This window comes from Cuculus canorus, chromosome 13, assembly GCF_017976375.1.
Source record: "Cuculus canorus isolate bCucCan1 chromosome 13, bCucCan1.pri, whole genome shotgun sequence".
NCBI classification, from domain to species: domain Eukaryota; kingdom Metazoa; phylum Chordata; class Aves; order Cuculiformes; family Cuculidae; genus Cuculus; species Cuculus canorus.
In genome coordinates this window covers 357345-380202 of record NC_071413.1, presented here as the reverse complement: position 1 = coordinate 380202, position 22858 = coordinate 357345, and the positions used below count along the sequence as shown (strand labels likewise).

The 22858-nt window shown below is 43.6% G+C and overlaps 1 protein-coding gene across 1 annotated transcript; it reads right to left on the bottom strand.

The window, feature by feature from the left end:
* Nucleotides 1-627: 627 nt before the first annotated feature.
* VPS35 (VPS35 retromer complex component) lies at nucleotides 628-22688 on the bottom strand. The gene is given in 23 exon segments (XM_054078807.1): nucleotides 628-944; nucleotides 947-1082; nucleotides 2045-2188; nucleotides 2883-3017; nucleotides 3019-3123; nucleotides 3669-3775; nucleotides 3778-3847; nucleotides 4772-4894; nucleotides 6309-6343; nucleotides 6346-6385; nucleotides 6387-6445; nucleotides 6448-6463; nucleotides 6944-7151; nucleotides 7679-7979; nucleotides 7982-8016; nucleotides 11334-11443; nucleotides 11900-11983; nucleotides 12183-12396; nucleotides 12702-12884; nucleotides 14310-14433; nucleotides 15209-15305; nucleotides 16831-16929; nucleotides 22564-22688. Coding segments are annotated over 23 exon segments (2535 nt in total). The 5' UTR covers nucleotides 22567-22688; the 3' UTR covers nucleotides 628-837.
* Between the last annotated feature and the right edge of the window lie 170 nt (nucleotides 22689-22858).

Here is a 22858-nt window from a genome sequence, read left to right as displayed (position 1 = left end):
TGTCATAAAATCATTCTGAAATGTAAAAACACCATCTCAGCATCATTTGGAGAAAGGCGAGCAGCCTCCCAGATTGTCCAGGTTAACTACCTCTCAGATTCTTCTGTCCCTACAGAATAGCAGTTCCTTTGCTTTTATCAGAAGGTTCCACATTAGCATTGGGTTCAGTGGGCTCCGAAGAGACAGGAACAGCACGTGTTAATAGCAACTTTATTGTTTCACTGGTGCAAAATCATGATACCGAATAAACTTGTGTAATGCATTTTCCCCTAAATTTACTTACAGTAATGAAGGTTATACATATCTATATAGATTGCAATTTCTCTATTTTTATACTATTTGGAACAAAATTATCTTGATAAATATGCCCTGTGCACAGTACTGGCCCTCGCTGAATGTCACAGAGCCTTAATATGCAAAATATAACTTCTGTTTTGAACATGGTACTTTAAAACCTCTCCAAACATGCATTAATATATTCTAGCTTTTAGGGAAAATATTACACTTCAGTCTTAACTTGCATTAAAAGAAAAGCACGACAGAGTCTGACACACAATAATCCACAAAATCTGATGCTCTGCAAGGATCAGACAGTTTCAGATGACAGTCACTGCCAGTTACGTGCTACAGAACAACAGTGAACAGACAGAAGAGAAATCGGGACCGGAAGAGCCCTACCATATCACGTGGATTTCAAAGGATGTTTCAGCCATGCCAACTGATGAAACCTGCAGCTGCTGGGTCCAACTTTCTAATCTGTTAAAGTACTTGACAGAAGTGTTTGAAGTGCCAGACTGAACACATGAATGTTAACTCAACGTTTCTGAAAGGCACAACCTATGAATCTATCTTAAAAAAAAATACAGTATGGAAATGAAAAGAAATAAGTACAGTGTGTATCTTCCTAAAGAACAAGACCTTCATAATTGGCCCCTCAGATTCCGTGATTCCCTCCTCAGACGCAAGTGCTCCAGTGTGTTGTGAAAGTGTTTGTTAATCTGTTCTGTTTCTTCAGTAGACTCAAGGTTTGGGAGATCTTCTCTTATCTTCTGTATAAGCTGATTCAAAACTTGAATTGTCACCTGCAGGAGGCGGCAAACAGAGCAGAAGTCATCAACAAGACCCGAGTAGAAGCACATAGGCAATCAGTCTTACCTGACCTTGTCTCTAAAACTACTGGTATTTGGGCAGTTCTTAGAAATACTGATAAGGCTCAGAATCTCAGAATCTGACCTTCTCTCAGAACTACAGGCTATTAACACCTGCTCTCGATCAAATGATGACGTCACATGGGATGTTGATCCCTACTTGAGCAGTTTTTCCAGACTGGCAAAGTTTATAGTGATCTGCTAACAGAAAACATATGAGGTAACTCTCAGACTTCAGATGCAGAATTTCGGCTGGTAACGTGAGATGTTGCATCTATCTCTTGAAATTAAAGCTACACCAATCATTTGTTCCACGCTTCAGCACTGACCTGGAACAGCAGTATTTTTTTTTCCCTTACATGCATCTTAAGTCAGATTCTAGTGTCAAAGCGTCAAAGCAAACCAAAGCAAAGCAAACCAGAGGAAACCAGATACCTTCAGGACCCAAGAGGAAGATGATGCTATGGCTTATGATGCTCCCTTCCCACCTCTGGGAACCTGATGACAAATAATGCTCACCACTTGCCTATGTTGTCACACTACCATTCATTTTTATCATCATTTGCTATCTGTGGTAAACCAGGCCTAGAAATGACTGACTCTAAAAGTTGATGAGAAAGCAATAAGATCCTAAGTTTCTGATCTGTAAGTACTTCAGGTATCTAAGTCCCACAACGCTTACGTTCTAACTACACTTGTAACATTAGCTATTTTCCCCCACCCAAGAAGAATGGAGTTTTACTCAGAACTGACTTTTCTGTTGTTATTACCAGAACTTGTGCCTCTTGTGACAGACCATGGAGCGAGTTGAAGAGACACGATTTCGAGCGTGTAAACGAAGAGGTTAAAGAAATGTTCTTTAAAAGAGATGCAATAGAGAATGCATTTCCACTCACCGCCTCATTTTCCTTTTCATAAAAATACACATATCTGTTCAGAATTTCTATGAAAAGTTGGACTTGCAGAGAAGGGTCCATGCACTGATTTGCTATCTTCAGAGCCTTCTTCAGGCATTCCATCACTCTCTTTCCTCCGTGAAGCTGAAAGAAAAAAAACTTGGAAGTTACAAGAAATAAAAGAACCTCAAGGATCTCCAGTACCTATTCCCTTGGCACATCTATGGCATTTCCCGGCACTCTACCACAGACACACGAAACAGCAGTGATACAAACTGTGCTGAACAAGCTGCTATGGAAAGCTTACCTTGCCCTACTGCCACCAGTTTTAAGTTTTGTTATATCAGGCAATACATGAACATTTGTTGAAAGCCTTCAATTACAAGATAATGAACTCAATTATGTGAACGCATACTCTAATGCATAATCTGAGAAACAGATTGCAAACACTGCTCTCTAATTGCAACAGCTTACTGAGAAGCCCTGAAGAACATTATTTTTACCTTTATTGACTTGTATCTTTAATTTGGAGTTCAGTGGTTCACACACAAACACAGCTACTGTAATAAACACACGCAAAATGCAGACTGTGCTTTGACAGCCAGTCTTAACTCAGCCGACACTGAAAAATATGCATGGTACTTCCACCCTTAAATTCTGAGTTTTCTCTATTTTTTGTATTTACACAGCTCACATGGCAGTGAGATTTAAAAGTTTCATATATTAGAATACATTCCAACCACATCATTGAGTGATACATTTGCTTTGGAAGTAAGTGCCTTCAGAAGGCATGTTACCAAGGTAGCATGTGTGTACATCGCTGTCACTTCATTCTTACCTCCTCTCCATTCTTGTCAGTATTTCGGCCAGACCAAAACAGATGGGCACACGTGCTCACAGCCCGGCACTGGTCTGGCTTTTTAAGGAGCTTGGAGGCTGCCAGCGCACACTGAGTCCTCAAAGGCTCATGGTTTCTCTTCACTGAAGCACTTCATCCTCTCAAATGTCCCAATTATCAAGGTGATAGCAGCCAGCTGTGCTTTTGAATCACTGATTTCATCTTCATATAGAGAGAAGGCCTGGGTCAAGGGAGAAAGCAAGGCTCAGTCACTGCTATAGAACACAATCAGGAAAAACCCAAATCACACCTGCTTGTGACAAGGCAGGAAGTGCTTGGTTTTACATTTGTTAAAAGCTCCAAGCAAGGGAAAATACCTTTCATTGAGAGTGTCAAAATCAAGTCAAAACCACAGAGGGGAAACAAGTCTTGCAAGAAACACTTCTTGCTTGTGGTCAGGGCAATTCCAGCTGGATAACAGGAGTTGGAAGACAGTCTCCGAAGCAGTGAAGGAGCATTTTATGTTGAGAAAGCCATGCTCCTTCAGTAAAGCACCTATATACATAGGATGCAACACGTTGTCAGACTGACTATTGAAATCAGTAGCAGTGGAGCTTAACTCCACAGCAGCCTGGGAAGCAAGGAGGAAGATGACGAGTTTCTACGCAGTTTGCATTAGCTGTCTGTAAATTCAGCTGTTTTAACCACACTGGAAGGTTCAATGTTCAGAAAAACCTACCCAAACAAACTTAAGGTAGCACAGGACTGTAACAACTGGACACTCACCTGGGACATGAACTCGTAGGCCACAGTTTCATGGTTCTCAAAGCCGATCTCTCCTGCAGCCAGTGCTCCTTGCAGGAAGAGACGAAGAGGCAGCTCCGCCAGTTCAGCTTGATGAGAGCACTGATGGTCTGATGAGCAAACGAGAAGATCTTCTGGCACTTCTTCTCCCATTTATCATCCTAGAGAAGTGAGACAAGTCCAAGCTTAAATAAGACTATTGCTATAAGGAAAACAGAATCTAAATGGTAGTAAGATCTGTTTAGTGCTCCAGCTGCTTATTTACCTGAGGTAGCAGCGAGCGCCCTCGCAGTGCTGCGCTGACCTCAGGGGGCCCTTACAAAGTATTTCTGCCATTTACCAACAGGTCACACCCATTTTCCTACCAGATCACAGAAACCTTTCTCAGCAGCCTACAGGGAATTGCAGCTACCAGAGCTATGGTTAGAACCCAACAGAGCAAAAGCCAAACTAGCAAAGTGGAGAAAAATTCTATTCTGTCTGGAGCATCAATCAGAAGCTGAAAAGAATTTTAAAACATTCATTTTGAGGAGTGTTTTAACAAACAACACTTTGACTTATTTCTCCATAATATAACCCCCCCCCAAGACAAAATACATATTGAAGCTAACTGTGGCAGTCAGAAAGCATTAAGGGCCCAAAATGGATCAGTGATTGTTTTAATGTGCACTTCTGCAATGTTAACCTACAAGAAGCACTTGCTTTTAGAAATATTAAAACAGTATATCTACAGATTCAGTAGTTGATGGATTTCAATACCCAGATTTAAATCAGCTCCATGCCATCACCTGCAGTGTCCTAGTTCTCCAGTCTCCTTGTAAAAACACATAACCAGTCACCTTCATCAATGAGCACAACTAGCCAACTCCTGCTTCACCATTCCTCAAGTGCTGAGGGTAATTTAAGATTAACCTATAAAAATCTTCCTCAAATTAGAAAATATTCACACCTCAAGTAAAATCTGCCTCTGGCAAAAACCACTAGCATTCTGTATCCAGTCTTCACATACGGCAGCCAGACAAAATGCATTTTTTAGAAAACGAAAAAGCAGCAAGTATATAGGAGTTACTGAGAAGTCAACTTACGACTTTGGAGTTCTCTTTGTAGCGAAAAGCAAGCTGGTATGCAGCAAAAACAAGTGGTGGTAGTGTAAAACGAATACGTTGGTTCCCACCTGCACCGAAGTGTTTCCGGGCAGTGTTTAGGATCTAAAAACAGAAGAACCATAAACTTAGAGAATTCTTGAAAGAGGGGCGTTCTTTTGCATCTGTAACTGCAGTCTATGGAACAAGAGCATCAGGCAGAAACGGTGGTGAGCACCAGGTAAATGACAGCGTTCTGGGGGACTACACACAAAGCACTTTGCTTAAATTAAATTTCTGCAGTCCCTGGAGTTTTTTCACATGGTGTCTACTGAAACTTTTCATACAGCTGCTTAGTAAGTATTAGGCAACAACTGTCCTACTGTATGAACTACAGATACATTTTGGATTGTGCAGGTGAGATGGAAGTTGCCTGAGCTTGCACTTAATAATGACAATCAGATACATTCTGTCCTCAACTCAAGGGAAGCTACAAAACAAGGACTATTTATCCTTACACACCCTGTAAAAAAGCAAAAGAAATCAGCTTTCAAAGAAAACTGAACTCATACATCAAGATTTCTCATACTCCAAGAGAAAGACTACAGTGCCACACTCTGGTAGACACACCTGCAGCTTTTACCATTACTCCCCGAATTTTAGTTTTTCACTAATGACAGTTGCTTTTATCCCTTTCTCAGTTTTAAGCACAAGCTGCACACACAACATGAACCTGGTTTTTTTCTGTCTATTCACCTTGTTCTAAACCTATGGAGAGGGACTCAGGAGCTCTACTTGTTTGTACTGTTGGCTTCTCCCCTTCCCCTTATTTTGGGATTATTTCTCTATATTGCATAGACACAACACCCCCAGTCCTTCTGCCCCAGTGCATGCTTCTCAATATACAGAGATCTTTTACACTTGAACTAAACTACAGCCAATTAACAGAAACAGCAAATTAACGTCAGAGAATTAGGTAAAGCTCTGACAGATCAATTCACTGTTAGAAGTAAAAATGCACAAGCTCCAAGGCCAGAATACATCTGCTCTTAAGGAGGGACCAAACAGGGAGGAAAAAGATTTGTAACCACTACATGCTATATGAAGGCCATGCACTTAAGGGTAATTAAAATCGGCGAGGCCAAACAAATCAGCTGTATTTTCTGAACTTTGTTGTATATTCTGATACCAAGGGAATGCAAATGGCACAGTGCTCCAGACTTCATTTGCTGTTTTTCAGACAGATGGTTATATGAAGCTGTCAGATAATTAATTGTTACCACAAACTAATACAGTTCCGTCTAAACTGCCACCTCATGGCACAGAAGCTTTAAATCCACAAACACTTTTATTTGGAAAAAGCAGGTGATGGTTTAAATGACATTTCATACTACCATTAGAGGTGTCACATAATGTTTTTCCACCAAACCTGTAATGCCAGAGCACCAATGCTCCAGCTCCCAGTTACGCCAGATTCCTGCACAGTAACCGACGCAAGGACAGTTCAGAGAGCACAAGCGCTAAGCACCAGTCACCATACCAGATACTGTTGGTCGGGGTCATCTGAACGTAAAGATGAATAAATCTTCCCACAAGACTCTGCTCATCAGCAAAGTCCCTCGGGGTCAGGATCTTCCGCAGGCTGATCCGGTTGATCCTGGATCAGCGTGGATACCAATTCATGATAGCATCAACCTGTTAAATACAACATAATCTCTGTTTAATCCAAAGCAGTCATTAGCATAAGATGGCAGCACTGGAAAACATCCTTACAGCCATTCACGCTGCTGACAAAGCACTACGGAAGCATGCGGTGATGCTTTAGGATGTACTTGCTTTACTCCCTGAAAAAGGGGTCCCCTCTTGGCACACAGGGGACAGCACAGCAGTACCACCAAAAGTACACCCATCTGTCTTAGGTAAAACACCTAGTTTTAAGGGATTCAGAGTCTTTGTTCAAACGTAACAGAAGTAGTCTCTAGGATGAGGTTAGGCAAGATGTGCGGAGATAAGATATTTAAGAACACGGGGTGGAAGAATTATCAAGGGGCATAAAGCCTGTGCTACTAAGATGGGGAGGTAGGGGCATGCAGGGGCATGAAGGCACTCAGTATGGGTTTTCAATTCTTCAAACAGTAGTTAGATACCTAGAATTTCAGGTTACTTATATCATACCTGTTCTTGGGACACGATTTCTGTGTTATAATCCAGTACATTGCTAAGCACATAACAACTCATGCTCTTCCTGGACTCGTAATCGAAGTATTCAAAGAGTGGGTGAAAATGTTTTAGTTTCAGAACCGTGAGGATATTGTTGTAAGTGTCAACAGGGATTTTCAAAAGTCTAGTCAGCTCCTTCGAAACAGCACTGCTGGTTGCAATACTAAAAGAAAATACACGTAAAAACCCACAACTAATCAATAGTTCACACATGTAGACAGATTCAAAGCCTGCCTCAACATCAACTCTGATGACTAACGCAACACACAAGCAACTCACTGCTAGGGAGATAGGAAATAAAATACCAAAACAAGTCATAGCTTGCTCTTTAGGATGTAGAGGGAAACCACATGTTTTTGGTTGATAGCAGAAGCAGAGGTTGTGGCTGCAAATCCAGCAAAACGAGAACTCTAAAGTGCTAAAGTAAGGGATAAACAGACAATAACTACACATTGCTGGGCATCACATTGTGCAGCTGTACAACCGCGCAGCAGGATTTATGCATAGGTGAGAGCAAGCTCTGGTTAGTCAGTAGTTTATCATGACCCTCTACAGCTCAGCCTAAAAGTAGCGGTCTTACACCCTCAAAGCACCTCTCTGCTATCTCGCCAAATGTGGTGAATGCAGAAACCAGGATTTTAAGAGTATTAACTGCCACTCCAGAGAGAACACAAGAGACATTTTACTTACTGTTCCAGATTAAGTTTATTGAATATTTCCACGGTTGTCTCCAACACCTTATCAACATAGTCAACACGGTCCGGGTAGCATTTCATAGCCAAGTTAATGAGAGAAACTTGCAAAGACACCACATCCTCTGAGGGCATGTCCTGGCGAGACTGAAATTTAAGACAGGGACTAAGCTGACAAAAAGAAGAACCTATCTTGGCAAATAAAGCCCCCAAACTGCTTGCAAGCACACCGGCCATACCTGTATAAACAGTAGCAACCTGCTGCGAAAAGATGTCAAACAGTTTGATATCTGCTGGATACCAGGTCCATCTTCACGATGTGCAAATAAAGCTAACCTGGTAACAGATAAAGGAAGGCAGCCTCATCAGCATAGTTCTTCCATTCCACAGCTACAGGTCAGAAAGATACTGGCAGGAAACAGCAAGTTCTCTAGGTATATTTGCAATCTCTATCACAAAGAAAAAGGAAATTAACAGAAGTCAGAAGCCTTAAGAGCCACAGAGCCTGGTAAATACCAGTCCTGGAAGAGATGCTAACAGAGATGCGAAGATGAAGAAAGAGCAAGAAGGATGTTTCATGATCCATGTTCCTCAGCAAGTAGCAGCTGTTTTTTCCCAGCAGAGAAAGAGGTACACAGTAGGCTGATGGAAAAGCAAATATCCCACGCCCACTCAGTGATATTGCTCAAGTTTGACACCCAGTAGCATTCCCTACAAAGCAGTCTACAGAAGAAAAAAACTGAAGAAATACAGACACAAAGCATAGTTAAGTTTAAGACAGACAAACATATTTGGCAATTCCACTGTTTACAAAGAGCAAAATACAAAGTAAATATGAAGTGAAGAGAATGCTTTTTTTGGGGGGGAAAAAAAAAACCAAAGCAGGAGATTGCTATCCTGCAAGCACGCGGAAGATGCTGTAGAGCTATCTCTGTAAGAGGAGAGAGTCTTGCCAACCACTCTTTCTGCAGATATCAGAGACAAGGTAAGAAGAACTGTTACAGAAATGCCAGCAGCTTACCAGAGCTGCAGCTTTAAAAGCTCAGCATTGCTATCTCTGCTTCCTAATCATGAGGGATTTATTCTATTCTGAATTTTATTCTATTCTGAATAAGGGAGACCTTATTACTCTCTACAACTACCTGAAAGGAGGTTGTGGGAGAGGAGGGAGCTGGCTCTTCTCCCAAGTGACAGGGGACAGTGACAAGAGGAATGGCCTGAAGCTCCATCAGGGGAGGTTCAGGTTGGATATCAGAAAAAATTCTTCACAGTAAGAGTGCATTAGGTACTGGAACAGGCTGCCCAGGGAGGTGGTCGAGTCGCCTTCCCTGGAGGTGTTTAAGGAACGGGTGGATGAAGTGCTTAGGGACATGGTTTAGGGAGTGGTAGGAATGGTTGGACTCGATGATCCAATGGGTCCTTTCCAACCTTGTGATTCTGTGATTCTGTGAATTAGAGAAAGACCTCCAAAGTATCTATGAAAAGGCACACGATTAAGTTTTCTTACAGTGTTTCTAACTTTGAGTCTGAAACAAGAGGCAGGTAAGAAAAGGTTGAGGTGCCAAAAAAAAAAAAACCAAAACTCCACTGCCAGGAAATAAACAGACATTGAACTACTCCTATAATTCATTAAGATGGTAACAAGCGGACTTGCTAAGCCAGGAACAATTGCCAGCCTTTTTCTCAGTGGGACAAAGGTAGTTTTTCTCGGAAACAACTCAGAGGGTGAGGGCAGCACAATGTGGAGTACCGTCAGGTTGCAGGCAGACAGCAGAATAATGAAAAGGTATGAATGGTTTAGGAAGGCAAGAAGAATCCCAAAGCGGCAAGACTATTGCAGAAAGATCCCTTTAACAGGAAAACTCCATGGGAATAGGGACTGAAGCTTCACAAGCCTCCTCAGCAGTCACTGATGTTCAGTTTCAATCATTCCACAACACCAAGCTGAAATAGAGATTAGAAATGCACATACAACCTGTACAGGGCAGATCACACCTTAACTACGAATACTGAAAGGCCCAACAAACTGCTCCTAACGAATCCTATCCAAACACAGAGAAACATCTTTCCTACATGCATGCATTCCAAGAACAGACCCACTCCTATCCTCCAACACCTGGAGTAACATTACAGCCATAAGCATAAGTTGCTGTACTTTGGATGATCATGATATGATGATCACCACACCACCACCTTTCCACCTCTGTCTTTGTGCCACACAAGAAGGTGAATGCAGGACATTATCAGTGGCAATAAGTCTAGGAGGGCAGCAGGCTCACTGCTAATCAGTTGCTTACTGTTGTTTCTAGCAGTAAGACTAGACTACTTGCTGTGGAGGTAATACCAAAAGCTGTTTCAGTCCTCTAACTAGACACGACAGCAAAAACTACACAAGGAAAGCCTTCTTGCAGGAATTGCATTGCTACACACTAATGTAAGAACCTAGCAAAAGGTCCCGGTGGCCCTCCACTGAAAGCAGTCAAGATGTCTCAGAAGACAATGTTAAAGCAATTCCTTCTTGGGATTCTTTTTTTTTTGTGGGTTTTTTTTTTTTTTCACTTCTAAAAGCTAACAAATAAGAGAAATCTCAGCTACGGCAGCAAAGCATAGGAAACCTGTGAATTCCTGAGAACATCATGGTTGAAGGCAGAGCTGCTTCTCTGCCAAACGCAAACAAATACTGAAGAATACTGAACCAAATCCTGAACAAACAGATCTAATGCAACCTGGGGAAAACAACAGATACATTTGTTAAAAAACAACTCCAGACCCTAAGTTATACCAGCCATGGCACAAGACATGCTAGCAACTCTAGGCAGTGGAGAAGATCAGGAAACAAAGCCACAACTGCCCTAACTCACTGCTGAATGACAGAGGGACTCAGGATCCCTGCAGTAACAAGTCCATGCATTGGTAAATGGACCAGAGATACAAACTACATATGCACTATGTGCAAATGCAAGGACAAGGCTTTTTTGAAGCTTCAAAAAGCCATGGACGCGCAATTCCTTTCTGTAGCAAGAAAGTACAGGTACTCGCTGGTAATCTGTGTTGCTTCCTTTCAGAATACAAACCAAAACTTCAGTTCCAGCTTCTTCCCCCTCTCTGAATTTAGTGCAAGCTGTTTTAAGCAGGACCTTCACAGAAAAGACACATCTTGGGGAGAACAGGCTGGAAGCTAGCAGTAAGCTGAGAATAACAAAGTGAGTTCCGTTTCCTGCTAGCTCTTTTCTGAAGAGGCATATATTATGTTCTGTGACCAAAATTGAAAGGTAAAGTAACCTTGCTGTACAATTTAGCCATCAAGATCTTCAAGAAGCACCTATGACAGACGTGGCTGTTGGAGCAGAACACTGCTACCACTTGGGTTCATGACATCGGTCGATACTAAATGGGTTGTTTCCTGGCTTAATCTGTTCACAACTTTTAATCAGTCCTTAAAGCAGTTTTCATTAGAAGTTGTAAAAGCAGAGTCCAGAGAGCAGAAGCTAAAGAAATAATATTTTTCAGTCTTAAATTACAGCTGATAGACAGGGAAACAGTGAAGTTAAGTGATATAATAAATTGAAAGCTTTCAAATGCTAGAGTTACCATCTTCTTGCACACAATACAACCTTAATTTTGAGCCAATTTCCATCCCCTTGGTCACTCACCTGTCAATTAAAGCAATAATAATATTTTTCACATTCACATTTTGGTGCAGCTCAGCACAGGCTCTGAGAAATGGGTTCAGGGTTTGGAGGTGAAATTCATCTGGGAAAACCTGAAGTTTCAGATAATAGTCATTGAGTTATAAATTTGATTTGCCCATTGTTACACAGCAGTAAAATGCAACAGAGTCATTCTAAAGCAAACAGCCACACAGCAAGTAGAGTTTGGCCTACAAATGCTTTAGTGTTGGCCCAAGCAGACCTTGACCAGGTAAATGCATGAAGCAAGAGATGTCAGATAAGTGGGTAACTTGAAGGCCCAGCTATCTACTACCACTCATACTGCAGGCACTGCTGCTCAGGTGCTTACAAGCTTCTGTGACAGAAGGAGCACAAAAAGGATTAATCTCCACTCTGCCTATCTGGTAAAAAATAAAGCCACTATGCAAGAGTCCCAGGGACAGTTTTCCAGTTCATGAGGAAGAGGTGACAGCAGTATGAACCCGACTAGAAACGCAGGAGTTAGTGTCCCAGTGTCCCATCACTGCAATCAAATTTAAGCAGCTCACCTGTATGATGCACTCCATGAGGTACTCCTGAGCTAAAGCATCTCTACAGTTTACAACTTGCTCCAATATTCCAGGCAGAACAATCTGGAATAGAAAAAAAAAAATCTCACAGTGATTTTACAAGTACTTTCTAAGTTTAAATCCACACGCATGCAATTTCATCCAAGCAGCACAGTGCCTGGATTGTGTTCTCAGCTTATTCTTTACACAAAGGCTTTCTGACAAAGTCTCAGTTCATTTGGAAAAGGTAACAGAAATCAGAAAGGATGAACAGACATCCCACCTGCTTATAGCGCTCCACATTAACACCTTCCAGCTGACTGAGTCGAACCAGATTTGTTCCTACTAGGATTCTCAGTTCCTGCCTTTCTCGCTCCCTTTTCTCTCTGTCCCGACTATGGCCCTGGTGTTGCATCCGCACCCAAAGTTTGTTCATCTCAGCAAAGTTCAGCAGCACAAAATCCATCGAATCACTGATGTCTCCAGTGGTTTCTTCACTGCAATTGAAACCAGTTTAAGAACAGGAGAAGTTTGCCAGACAGGGGCATTCATCCTTCCATCCACTGGCAAACATCCAATTTTTAAGAAGGTAGAAAAGCATGTGGAACAATATCTAGGTTCATATCCTCACTTGTGAGGAACCTTATTTCTGGAAGGGAACCCTTAATGGACAAGACACGTGTCAAGTCTATAGTGTTCCAACATATCGACTTCTCTCAAATGTGAAGGAAGTCAAATAGGATATTTAGATATGTTCTGTTAAAACCATTAATTTTTTAAAGTTATAGCCCATCCTTCTTACTCTGCTTGCTCTCCTTCATCCGGTAAGATATTCCTGGTACACTGCAGGAGATAGTTTCTAAGGAAGAGGCCTCTAAGAGGATGCTGCACTCCACGGCACATCTCTACCAGGTCTTTCAAAATATCTTTTCTGGACTGTGGAAATGACTTGACATAGACAACACCTACTGTTATCAGGAGATACCTGCAAAAGGCACAGAATCAAACAAATTGTAGAGTAACAACATCACACTTAAAGGCAACAGTTCCTTTCTTCTAGGCTGGCAGTACTGCCAAAGCACAGAAAGCAACGAAAGAACATTTAGGTGCATAATTTTGGAAATTTAGTCAGCTTTTGACAACTATTCTCCTTTGCTACAGAGGACAGCAAATCTGAACAACCACTTCGCCTCATTACAATGCTTTGCACATTGAATGTCTAAATGCCTAGCACATTTCTGAATGCTCTCAGACCAGCTCCTCCGTACTTTCAGCCCCTCACTGAGCTGGCAAACAGCTCTGGTGCTTGTAGATAAGTGATCTGTTATGGTGAAGCAGCTAGACCTCTCTCACACTCTAGTCTCGCAGGATAGGTGTTACATTCTTTGAATGCCCAGGCCCGTACTCATTCCTTCAGCATCTCTGTATTAAGCAATAGGCACAAGAAGCATGCAAGATACAAAGGGCTAGTGCTCCAGTGCACTCAGACTCCCCTTCAGCTTAAAGGGAAAATATATCTAATGCTCAGAACCTTCACACATTTGGTTTAGCAGCCTCAAGCCGCTCTGCATGCTCCTCTATGAAAGCATCAGAAGTGTTACTGTGGGAAAACTAGAGTCTACGTCAAACGGGCAGGAAGACAACTCAAATGATTATGCAGAGGGGTAGAGATCTGGAGAAGTCATTAGTCAAACTCCAGAAACTGCATGAGGATGCAATCTGGTGCCTCCAAAGTCTCTTCTTGTCACGTACATAAGGTCAGGAAACAAAAACTCCAGTACCAAGCCAAATCTGAGTCCTCAGTCTGAAAATCTGGAAGATCTACTCCAGCCCAATGGCCGCATATTTGAAGATAAGCCTTCCAGTGCCACTTCCAGTAAGCTAACACAGACAGAAAACCACAGTCAGAAACACAAAGCTTTTAAGAATTAAGTTACAGGAGTTTTCAGCTTCGTTCTCCCATTTCTTACTCTCCAAAGAGATAAATGGTTACGAAGCAGGATCTAAGATCTAAATCCTCAGGTACAAGCTCATTAACAGATAACAGAAAAAGTTAATAAATGTGTAGTCAATCTTCCTGACTAGAATAAGGCACTTGGTTAATCTTCCACTGACGGGCTCTTTACCCAAACGCCAACTTAATTCCAAGATCAAAGCACTTCCATCTTGGTCACGCACAAAACCAATGCACTGGCAGAAGACACCGACCTTCAGCAGCTGCACTCAGCCTGTGTCATGGAAGTCTCATAGCAATCCACTTGAGATATGCAGAAATACCATTCACCGCTGCAAACTGAATTCTTGCTGTCAAGCAAGAATGCAGCATCAATCACTATTCAAACCCAGAGCCCAACCACTATGCATCAGTTTAAGAGAAAAATCAAACACGCGCTAAGATATACACACTTACAGTCTTGGAATGATGTTTCCAGCATATTGTACTAGCTCATAGAGGTCTGCCACTTTCCGTCCTTTGGCAAATTCATCTGTCAGGTAGACTTCCAAGTAGTGCAGCTCATCAGAAATTGCCATGTCTTTTTCTCAGGGTTAAGGATTTTAAGTTTGAATAACAGATTTCCATGGTCATTTGCTCATTCGCACCAAGGAGAAAGATGCTGTGCCAAATGCAATCATGCACAAGTAAGTAGTGTTTCCAAAACAGTAATTCCTATTGGGATAAACGTGCATCATTAACCCCAAGCCTTCAATTATCATTTTTAGTATATCAGAAAAGAAGGAAAAAAACCCACAAGTAAATCAAAACAGGGAGCAAATGAATGTGATTGAACAGAATATCTAGAGGAAAGGCATACTGTGTGTCACAGAACACCATCCACACATGAAAAAAGCAGTATTTGAATACATTCATATTCTATTTCCAAGTCTCATGAAAAGGCTCCACTTCTTTAGAAACCCCAATATGCACAAGTAAACACATCAGGGCACTGACTTATGCTTAGAAGCTAAGTTAATAATGAAGGGAAAAAGTTGGTTTTACAGATTTTGGAGCAGCACGCTGCAAGCAGAATTTTTATACAGAGCAGATTTTTTTATAGAACTAGACTCCTGACACCTCCCAAAGGAAGATATGAGAGACATTAAAGACCTGGTTTACACCAAAGGGAAAAGATGAACTTGTGCAGTGAGCAAATAAGTGGATATTCTCCTACAATATATCCCGATAACTAACACTGAGGAGAAAAGTGCTAATAAATATCTGAGATCGACAAGATGCTATTGTGCCAAAGCAGACAAACATTTCATCCAAAATTCAGCATTTCAACTTTTCATTTCCTCTTCAAAGGATACAGAGCTCATAATAGCTCTTTGGAGATAACATAGAAGTCCGCAGCTCACCAAGCATGTTGGAAGCGTGTTTCAGAGCATCCATGAGCTTGTTTTTGTCCTTTGGAGGAAGAAAGAAGAGTCGGTAAGAAATAATACTAGGCAACTGCAGCAACTTTTAGCTTTTTAAAGAAGCATGCAAAGATTGAATACACATAAGGAAAGCAATAACTCCAATTAAATCAAGTGATTTAGTATCTAGCTTGTACCATATCGCCCATTCTAATTATACCTGAAGGAAGTAAGATGACGTAACTGAAGACAGAGCTACAGTAATAAATCGTAATAGTAATGGGGAAAAAAAAAAAAGAAAGAAGAAAAAAAACCAAGAAGAAAGTGTTCCTTAATGCAGAAATCTCCACCAGATTCTACACAGCAAGCAAAACAGAACAGTGATCCCCAAGATCTGATCTGCCGTTTTGCTCCGATCTCATGAAGAATTCTGTAGCAGACAGAGGATACACACTGCCAGCAGACCTTTGTCAGAATTAAATTCCTCCCCCTCTAGTTCTTGCTCAAGAATGATGCCTTATGGAAAGCTGCAGTTTTAGGCTGCATACAACTTACAGTTATTAAGTATATAAAATCACCTGGCATCACACGGTGCAAGACAAACTTCTCATCTACCACCCATACATGCTTGTTCAACCCATTGTCAGAAGCAGCATTAAGTTTTGGGGGAGGATTGAAGGAATTGCTAGTGTGACCCACTTAGAATATTGTCACTCAGTCACAGACAGCAGAGCAAAGCTCCGCTGCAGCCGCTTCAAAGGTTCAAAAGCACTGCATGGAGTACAAAGCTGGAAGAGGCATTACTGTTCCTGCCACTCTAATCTGGTTGCAAACAAAGTTAGTTTGGTTAATCACATGGAACTAGGTGGGAATATTCAAGTTTTCATTGCAACCTTTAGCAGTTTCTCCAAATAAAAGGAAGCTTCTCAAACCCAAGCTATGCGCAATGCCATGATCTGCCTGCATTGGCTGCAATTTCAAGATAAAGCTCTCAGCACAACATTAGGCAATGGCGTTTTCCTGTCACTGAAGAATCCACGTGTTGGTCTATAGTTAACCACAACATAATTTATCCTATGCAGCAGGTAACTCATCATTAGCCTCATGGTCCACTGTTCGTGCCAGGAAAAGACTATATGGAAAAACAAGAGTACGTTGGTCATAAACAGGAATAGTTTCTCATCATATAGTTCCACACAAAATGGATTTGAGCAATAACCTTCTAATGGCAAATGGCAGGCTTACTCTCAGTTTAGGTTTGCTTAAATGCAAGCACGTAAATTACAAAGGTCCATCTTTATCTTGTCAAACGCTGGAGTGAACTCAGAAGGACTCATCTGAAGGGTACTCAAGACTCACTCTCACTAAGTAGTTCACAGAATCACAGAATCACAAGGTTGGAAAGGACCCATTGGATCATCGAGTCCAACCGTTGCCTCATGTATTGCAAAAGCTCTGCCAGAAAGATGCATAAAGGGTTAAATTTTCCTCACAGCACTAGAGATTAGTATTGGTTTACGGTTTCACTCCTAGCAGACAACAACCTTCATTGCATTTTAAAGTCACATTCTTACCAAGCACCTCTTCATCTGAAAAGACTGCACCTTCACAGCCTGAATGGCTTCATCCAGGAGTTTCTCCTGTTCATCCTGAGGAGATTGCTGTGTTGTTGGCTGCAAAAAAACAAACCAGAACTCAATTATTTTTATGAAGCTGTTTATGGCTTGATTCAAACTGGGGTTTCTGTAGTTTAGAGCACAGCACAGCAGATACTGCAGTGGGACCACTCCAGAGCTGTCAGAAACAGCTGTGTGAGGTGGAAGGCAGAAGCTCCTCATGCTTTGCAAAAACCTGAGGGCAGGGAGGAGCAAGGTACAGGCAGCCTGTGAGCATCTCTGCTTCTCAGAGTGCAAAGCCAGGGGCACAGAACGAAGGTTCAACTTTTCCTTCTAACATTTGGAGGTCAGAATTTGGCAAGTATCAGACAAGAAAAAGCTTCCAGAGAATGCAGAAACATCACTCCACTGAGGCAAAGCCTTGTTGCTTCTTCCCAAGCAAGGCCCAGATCGCACACACTGCAACTGTACAGATGCTTGTCTGCACTCAACAAGTCATTGTGAGTCCCCATTAACTGCTATCTCAGCCTCACAAGTCTATTAAGGCAAGTTTCAGATAAGCAAAGGATAAATTACAGTAGGTGCGTTCTGGATGTTAGAAGCAATTGCAGAAGGCAACAGAAAACTGAGAAGAAGCAACAACTCTTCATGTCTCTGCTTGTTCCAGTGACCCCCCCCCTTCCTCAAGGGGGCACATTCCAGGCCTTCAACTCAAATTTTCAACATCTTCCACCTTTCCAAGGATCGTACTGCATTTTCTTGCAATATTTATTAATCCATTGCTTACAGTCCAGCTATAACAGGCCTTCTGCCGCAGCTGCACATATGCAGTGAATCACACGCCAGGTTCTCCAAGTCTGAAGCTTCAGTAATTTCTCCACTATTTACAACTTGTTCCCCTCATCCACTGTGTTCAGTAAGTTCCCGATCTCCTCTTTTTAATTATATCCAGTAAGAAGCTAGTAGACCAGGAATTACATCACCCTGATGTTTCTTAAAAACAGTATCTTCTGTACCAACTCCTTCCATACACCCCATGCTTGGAGTTCCATAAGCATCTTTTGGGACAGATTAAAATTGAGGTCTTCATTACAATATAAAGGTTTAACAGCAACTTAATGGCTATAGAGCATTTGCAACCATCACCCACCTCTGTTTCTCCCACATTTAACTGGGCTCTTGTTCTGCAGTTGGAATCTCCCTCACAACAGTCGCAGGACCGCATCTCCCCCCTTGTTCTCCCGCTGCCCCTTTCCACACATAACAAAGCAGACAGTGCAGGCAATACCATTCTTGCTTGATCATGCCCAAATTACTGTGACTCTCTGCCCTTGAAGGTTTTCAGTCACCCAAATCCAATATCAGCGATGATCCTGCTTCAAGCAAGAGGTTATACGAAATAAAGGTTCCTTCCAAATGACACTTCAGTGGATCAATGTGCCTCTAATACTTCAAACCATGCACAATAACTAATTAACAGGTCTATTTTGTCAACAGGAAAAACTACCTCTTCCAATGAGAGTAACTGCACCTCTAGAAAGCTCTTTCTAAGTAATCACAGACACTGTAGGTCTTCCAAAAAACAACTTCAACACAAGGCAAATGCGGTATCTGTGGCTAGACAGCCCTATTCCCAGGGAATTCAATAGCTACAAACTCTGGAAAATCTCCAGCTGTGAAGCAAGCACATTCTGCCAACAGAACTGTGCTGTAATTGCTGAGCTTTATTTATTCCAGACTTTCAAGGAACAACAAATGACAGTGCTGGGACTGGTGCATGTGGATCAATATCACAACATCATGTACTGGCTTGCTGCATTATGTCTCTGCCAGCACGTCCATCACACCCTGCAGCCCCTGACCCCGTATGAGTGTGCCAGAGAAGACAATCACCACCGAGCAGAACCCATACGCTCTTCACCACGCCGTATCTCTACATTAACGCACACGGAGGAGCAGTGGAGTAATGTTAACCGCTAACCACAAACCTCCTGAGCCCTCTTCTAATGGGCACAAAGCCTGCACAGCTGCAGTCCCCCTGCACACCCACCCCCTGGTTGTTTGGTGGGGCCAACACGGTTTTGTGAGAGCTGCTCGGACCATAACACATCACACAAGCTAGAAGGCTAGCCCAGCTGATAACGCTATCCATTCACCTAGTTCACACTCTACAACCACATAAAACCTTGTGAAGAGGGGTGGGAAGAGGCGGGCCTTTGACAGCCCAGATGAAGTTAAGCCTTTAGTGAAGCACATCTTTCCTGCAGCCCCAAAAGAGGTTGGCAGAGTGCACATGCATCAGTTTCCCTGCTTTCGGTATGAAACCCGCTGGGTAAAGCACAATGGCCACCACGAATCTGACTATACTTTAGACAATACGAACAATGACGTCCTCAAATCTCTATCTGAAAGTAGACACTTTCTTAGGGGTAACATTCACAACGTGCCTTTTTAGTGTCTTTAGATGGGGAAATAATGACATTTGGAAGCCTGGCTCCATCAAACCCAGCTTTTCCCATTTATTATGAACCAGAGTCAGCTCTACATCAATTCTGCCTACATCCACAGAAATCACTGACAGGTTGCCATTTCTGCTCTAAATTGAGCAGCAAGGCCCCCAACTGCGTTCGACCACTAGAACTGTAATAAGCACATGACTTTATTTGCTGACAGAAGTACTTCTCAATCACCACAAGAGATTCCCTTTTCCTTCTGTTTGTAGCAGCTTTACTTCTACGTGAAAACACGTTATCAGCAGCACCACTGAACGAGTCCTCAATTCTTTCTTACTTTTCAGTTTTCAAAGTCTGAATACTCATCAGCTTACCCTCTCCTCTCTACTTCAGAAAGCAAACTACTTCCCGCTGCACAACAACAGAGGCTGTCCCCCATCCACCTGGTTATTATTGAGCAATACATAAGATCACATCAAGATACAAAGCACCCCAAAAACAGGATGTCTCAGTTTTGAGGAAGTCGTAGCAAGAGCAACTGCAGTAAAGAGGACAGACAGCAAAAGCTGCCAACACGAGTCCAGCAAGACACGTGCCCAACCAGGAACCATTTCTGCCATCAGACAACGCTGAGTAAAGCTGTTAAAGCTCTGCATCTTCCACATCAGATTAGGAACCTAATAACACGAGATGGTATTGCCAAAGTGGCAATTTTATCAAAAAATGCCACCGCACTGTGGAGTTCTACGCCAGTCCACAAAATGAGACCCTGAACACAAGCCTCAGCGGCAGAAGAGACCTTGAAGACTGGAGCAAAGCAGCAGTAGTGTGCCATCAGGGCACAGAATGTCCTGCCTTGTCCACACGTGCAACAAGGTACAACTCCTGCATTAGCACAAGTTGCTGCAATTATGCGCCATTCAGTCTTCAGAAATGCCCGAGCCTTAACCCCACTAGATCACTGCAACCACTGAGAAAAAGGAGTTGATGCAAACAGAATTTTCTGTTTTCCTGTTCCCTGACGTTTTTATCTCTCAAGCCACAAGAAGCGAGTGAGCAGAGAAGCGACAGAGAACTGCCCCTTTCAGCTGCGCTATCCATTTCTGTGTGAGAGGACCACAGCCTTTCTCTAGCTTCGAAGAAAGGACTATCATCAGCCCCACACGCGAGTCAGGGAAGTCATAAACTGCAGCAGCTGAATTCAGCAGGGGTGAGGAGAGCTGGCTTTTGGTGCCAGTTCTGTTGTGTGGGTTTTTTTTTGTTTCTTGTTTGGTTAAATAAAGACCTGTGAACTGTAACTTGCCTTGGAAAACAAAAATTTTTGTAAACCTCAAACTAGCTTGGGAGAAGTCTACCATATGGCTGATCAGAGAGGGAAATACAATACTGCAGACAGCAATCAAGAAAAGTGTATTATTGCAGCAGCAAACGTTTACAGACCATGCCTATCCTCATAAAAGGAATTATTCTGGAACATACAAAGTGAAAATTACACCTATTGTGTATGATTTTCTGACACTCATCCTCACGTGAAGACTTCATAAGATTCATACCAAGTTCCATACTTGGCCCTCAGCCACACCTGGAGAAGGGTGTTACTCGGTTCATTGCACTTACTAATGAAGATGCCTATTTTCACTTAAATCTGGTGACTGATAGTACTTGAGAGAAAGCACTACGTAGCACCGAAACACAGTCAAATTCAAAGCACGCATGTGGAGCCTATCCCATAGCTTGTATTCTGGCAGTACAGGTACCTTAAGGTGGATGCAGAGCACAAATAATACAAAAGAAAAGACTTTGTTTCTGTTCCATTTCTAAAGTGCACCTTCATTTAATCTCCAAATGATTAAGTACTTCTCTTTTAGATAATTGATGTGCTTAGAGCCTATTCCACACACATGACATTTCTTTCTGTTTGCTCACATGCTTGTGTTTCAGCACCACAGTGAACGTAATTTACCCAAGGAGGTTTTTCTGTCTCCTCCTGTTAGGATTTTATCAGGACTTCCTACCAACCAGTCGCCACCAAGACATTTAAAACAAATGCTATCCAGTACGGTTGATGGGTTAGTGACAGAAGCGGAACAGGACAACTGCCAGCCTACCCACAACACCTGATGCACACAACGCACTACTGTAAAAATCATGGAGCTGCTTGGAATTACCAAAAAACACAAAAACATTTTCTACATAGAGGAATCATCACCCTGCAATGCTGAGGGCAACTCCAGAACTTGTATTGGATCTCACAGCACAGGAGCTCAGAAATGAAACAGAGACAGAAGCGGCACCTGCCGCCACAGGAAGCCTCAAGACATTGGCAAGAGTCAGCGGGCCACACTTTTCATTCAGGTGATGATCGAGAACAGCCCTGAGCCCTCTTAAAACCGATCTTGTTAAAGGCACTTCAACATTCCCCTTCAAGGTTTCAATCAAGCTCGGGCACAGGAAACGGCAGTGCAGCCTGACCTGACAGAGGGGATTATCCCATCTTTAACACCTGTAAGTTTATTTTTTTCTCAATCACCTGGTATCTGCTCTTCTTAGCAAGAGGACACGAGACCAGACAAGTCTCAGGCCGTTCCCACGGCAGCGACAGCCAGTGGAAAGCTGTGCCACTCTCGAGTTAATGACTAGCACAGTATTTCTGCGGGGACAGGGACTGCCGCCGACGCAGGTTTAGCGCTTCTCATCGCCCAATTAAGCGTCTTCCATTCATCTTTCCCGTAATACCACGGGTCTTCCCCAGAGAATAACGGCATTAAACCCACGCCGAGCCCCAGACGCAGCTCACGGCCCAAGACCTGCACGGTCCCTGCTGCACGCCGGCGCTCGGGACCCGGCCCAGCCGCCGCCAGACCCTGCGCTAATGACAAGGCGGTCATTAAGCAGCTCGGGGGACGCGCCGAGCCGCCGGGCTTCCCCCCGACCAGCGACCCGCCCGCCCCCTCGTTTTCTCCCGACAACCGAAACAGGATTCTCGGCCAGAACGGATACCACGCCGCGCCCTCGGGCCCCAGACCCGGCCCCGCCCGGGCGGCGGCGGCTGCACCGACCGCCCAGGCCCTTCCGACCGCCGGGGGCGGCGGGAGCGGAACCGGCCCCGCCCGCGGCCCCGGGCCGGACACCGGGGGTAACCGGGCCCAGCCCCCCCTCGGCCCCGGACCGCCGTCACGGGCCGGGCCCCCCTCGGCCCCCCGCCCAGCCCGGCCCAGCCCTGCCCGCCGCCCCTCACCATGGTCGCGCCCCCGCCAGCAGCGCAGCAGCACCCGCAGCACTGTCACGTGACCACGCCGCCGCCGCCCCATTGGCCCGCGCCGAGGAAGCGCTGCGCTCCGGGCCGATTGGCGCTGGGCGCCGTGATTGGCGGCGGGGCGGGCCAGTCGCTGCCGAGAGCGCCGATTGGCTCTAGGGCTGTGATTGACAGCAGAGCGACCAATTGCTGCCGAGTCCTGCGAAGCGCAGCGCGGTGATTGGTGAAGAGGGACGGTCGCCGCCGAGCCCTCGATTGACAGACAGAATGGCCAATC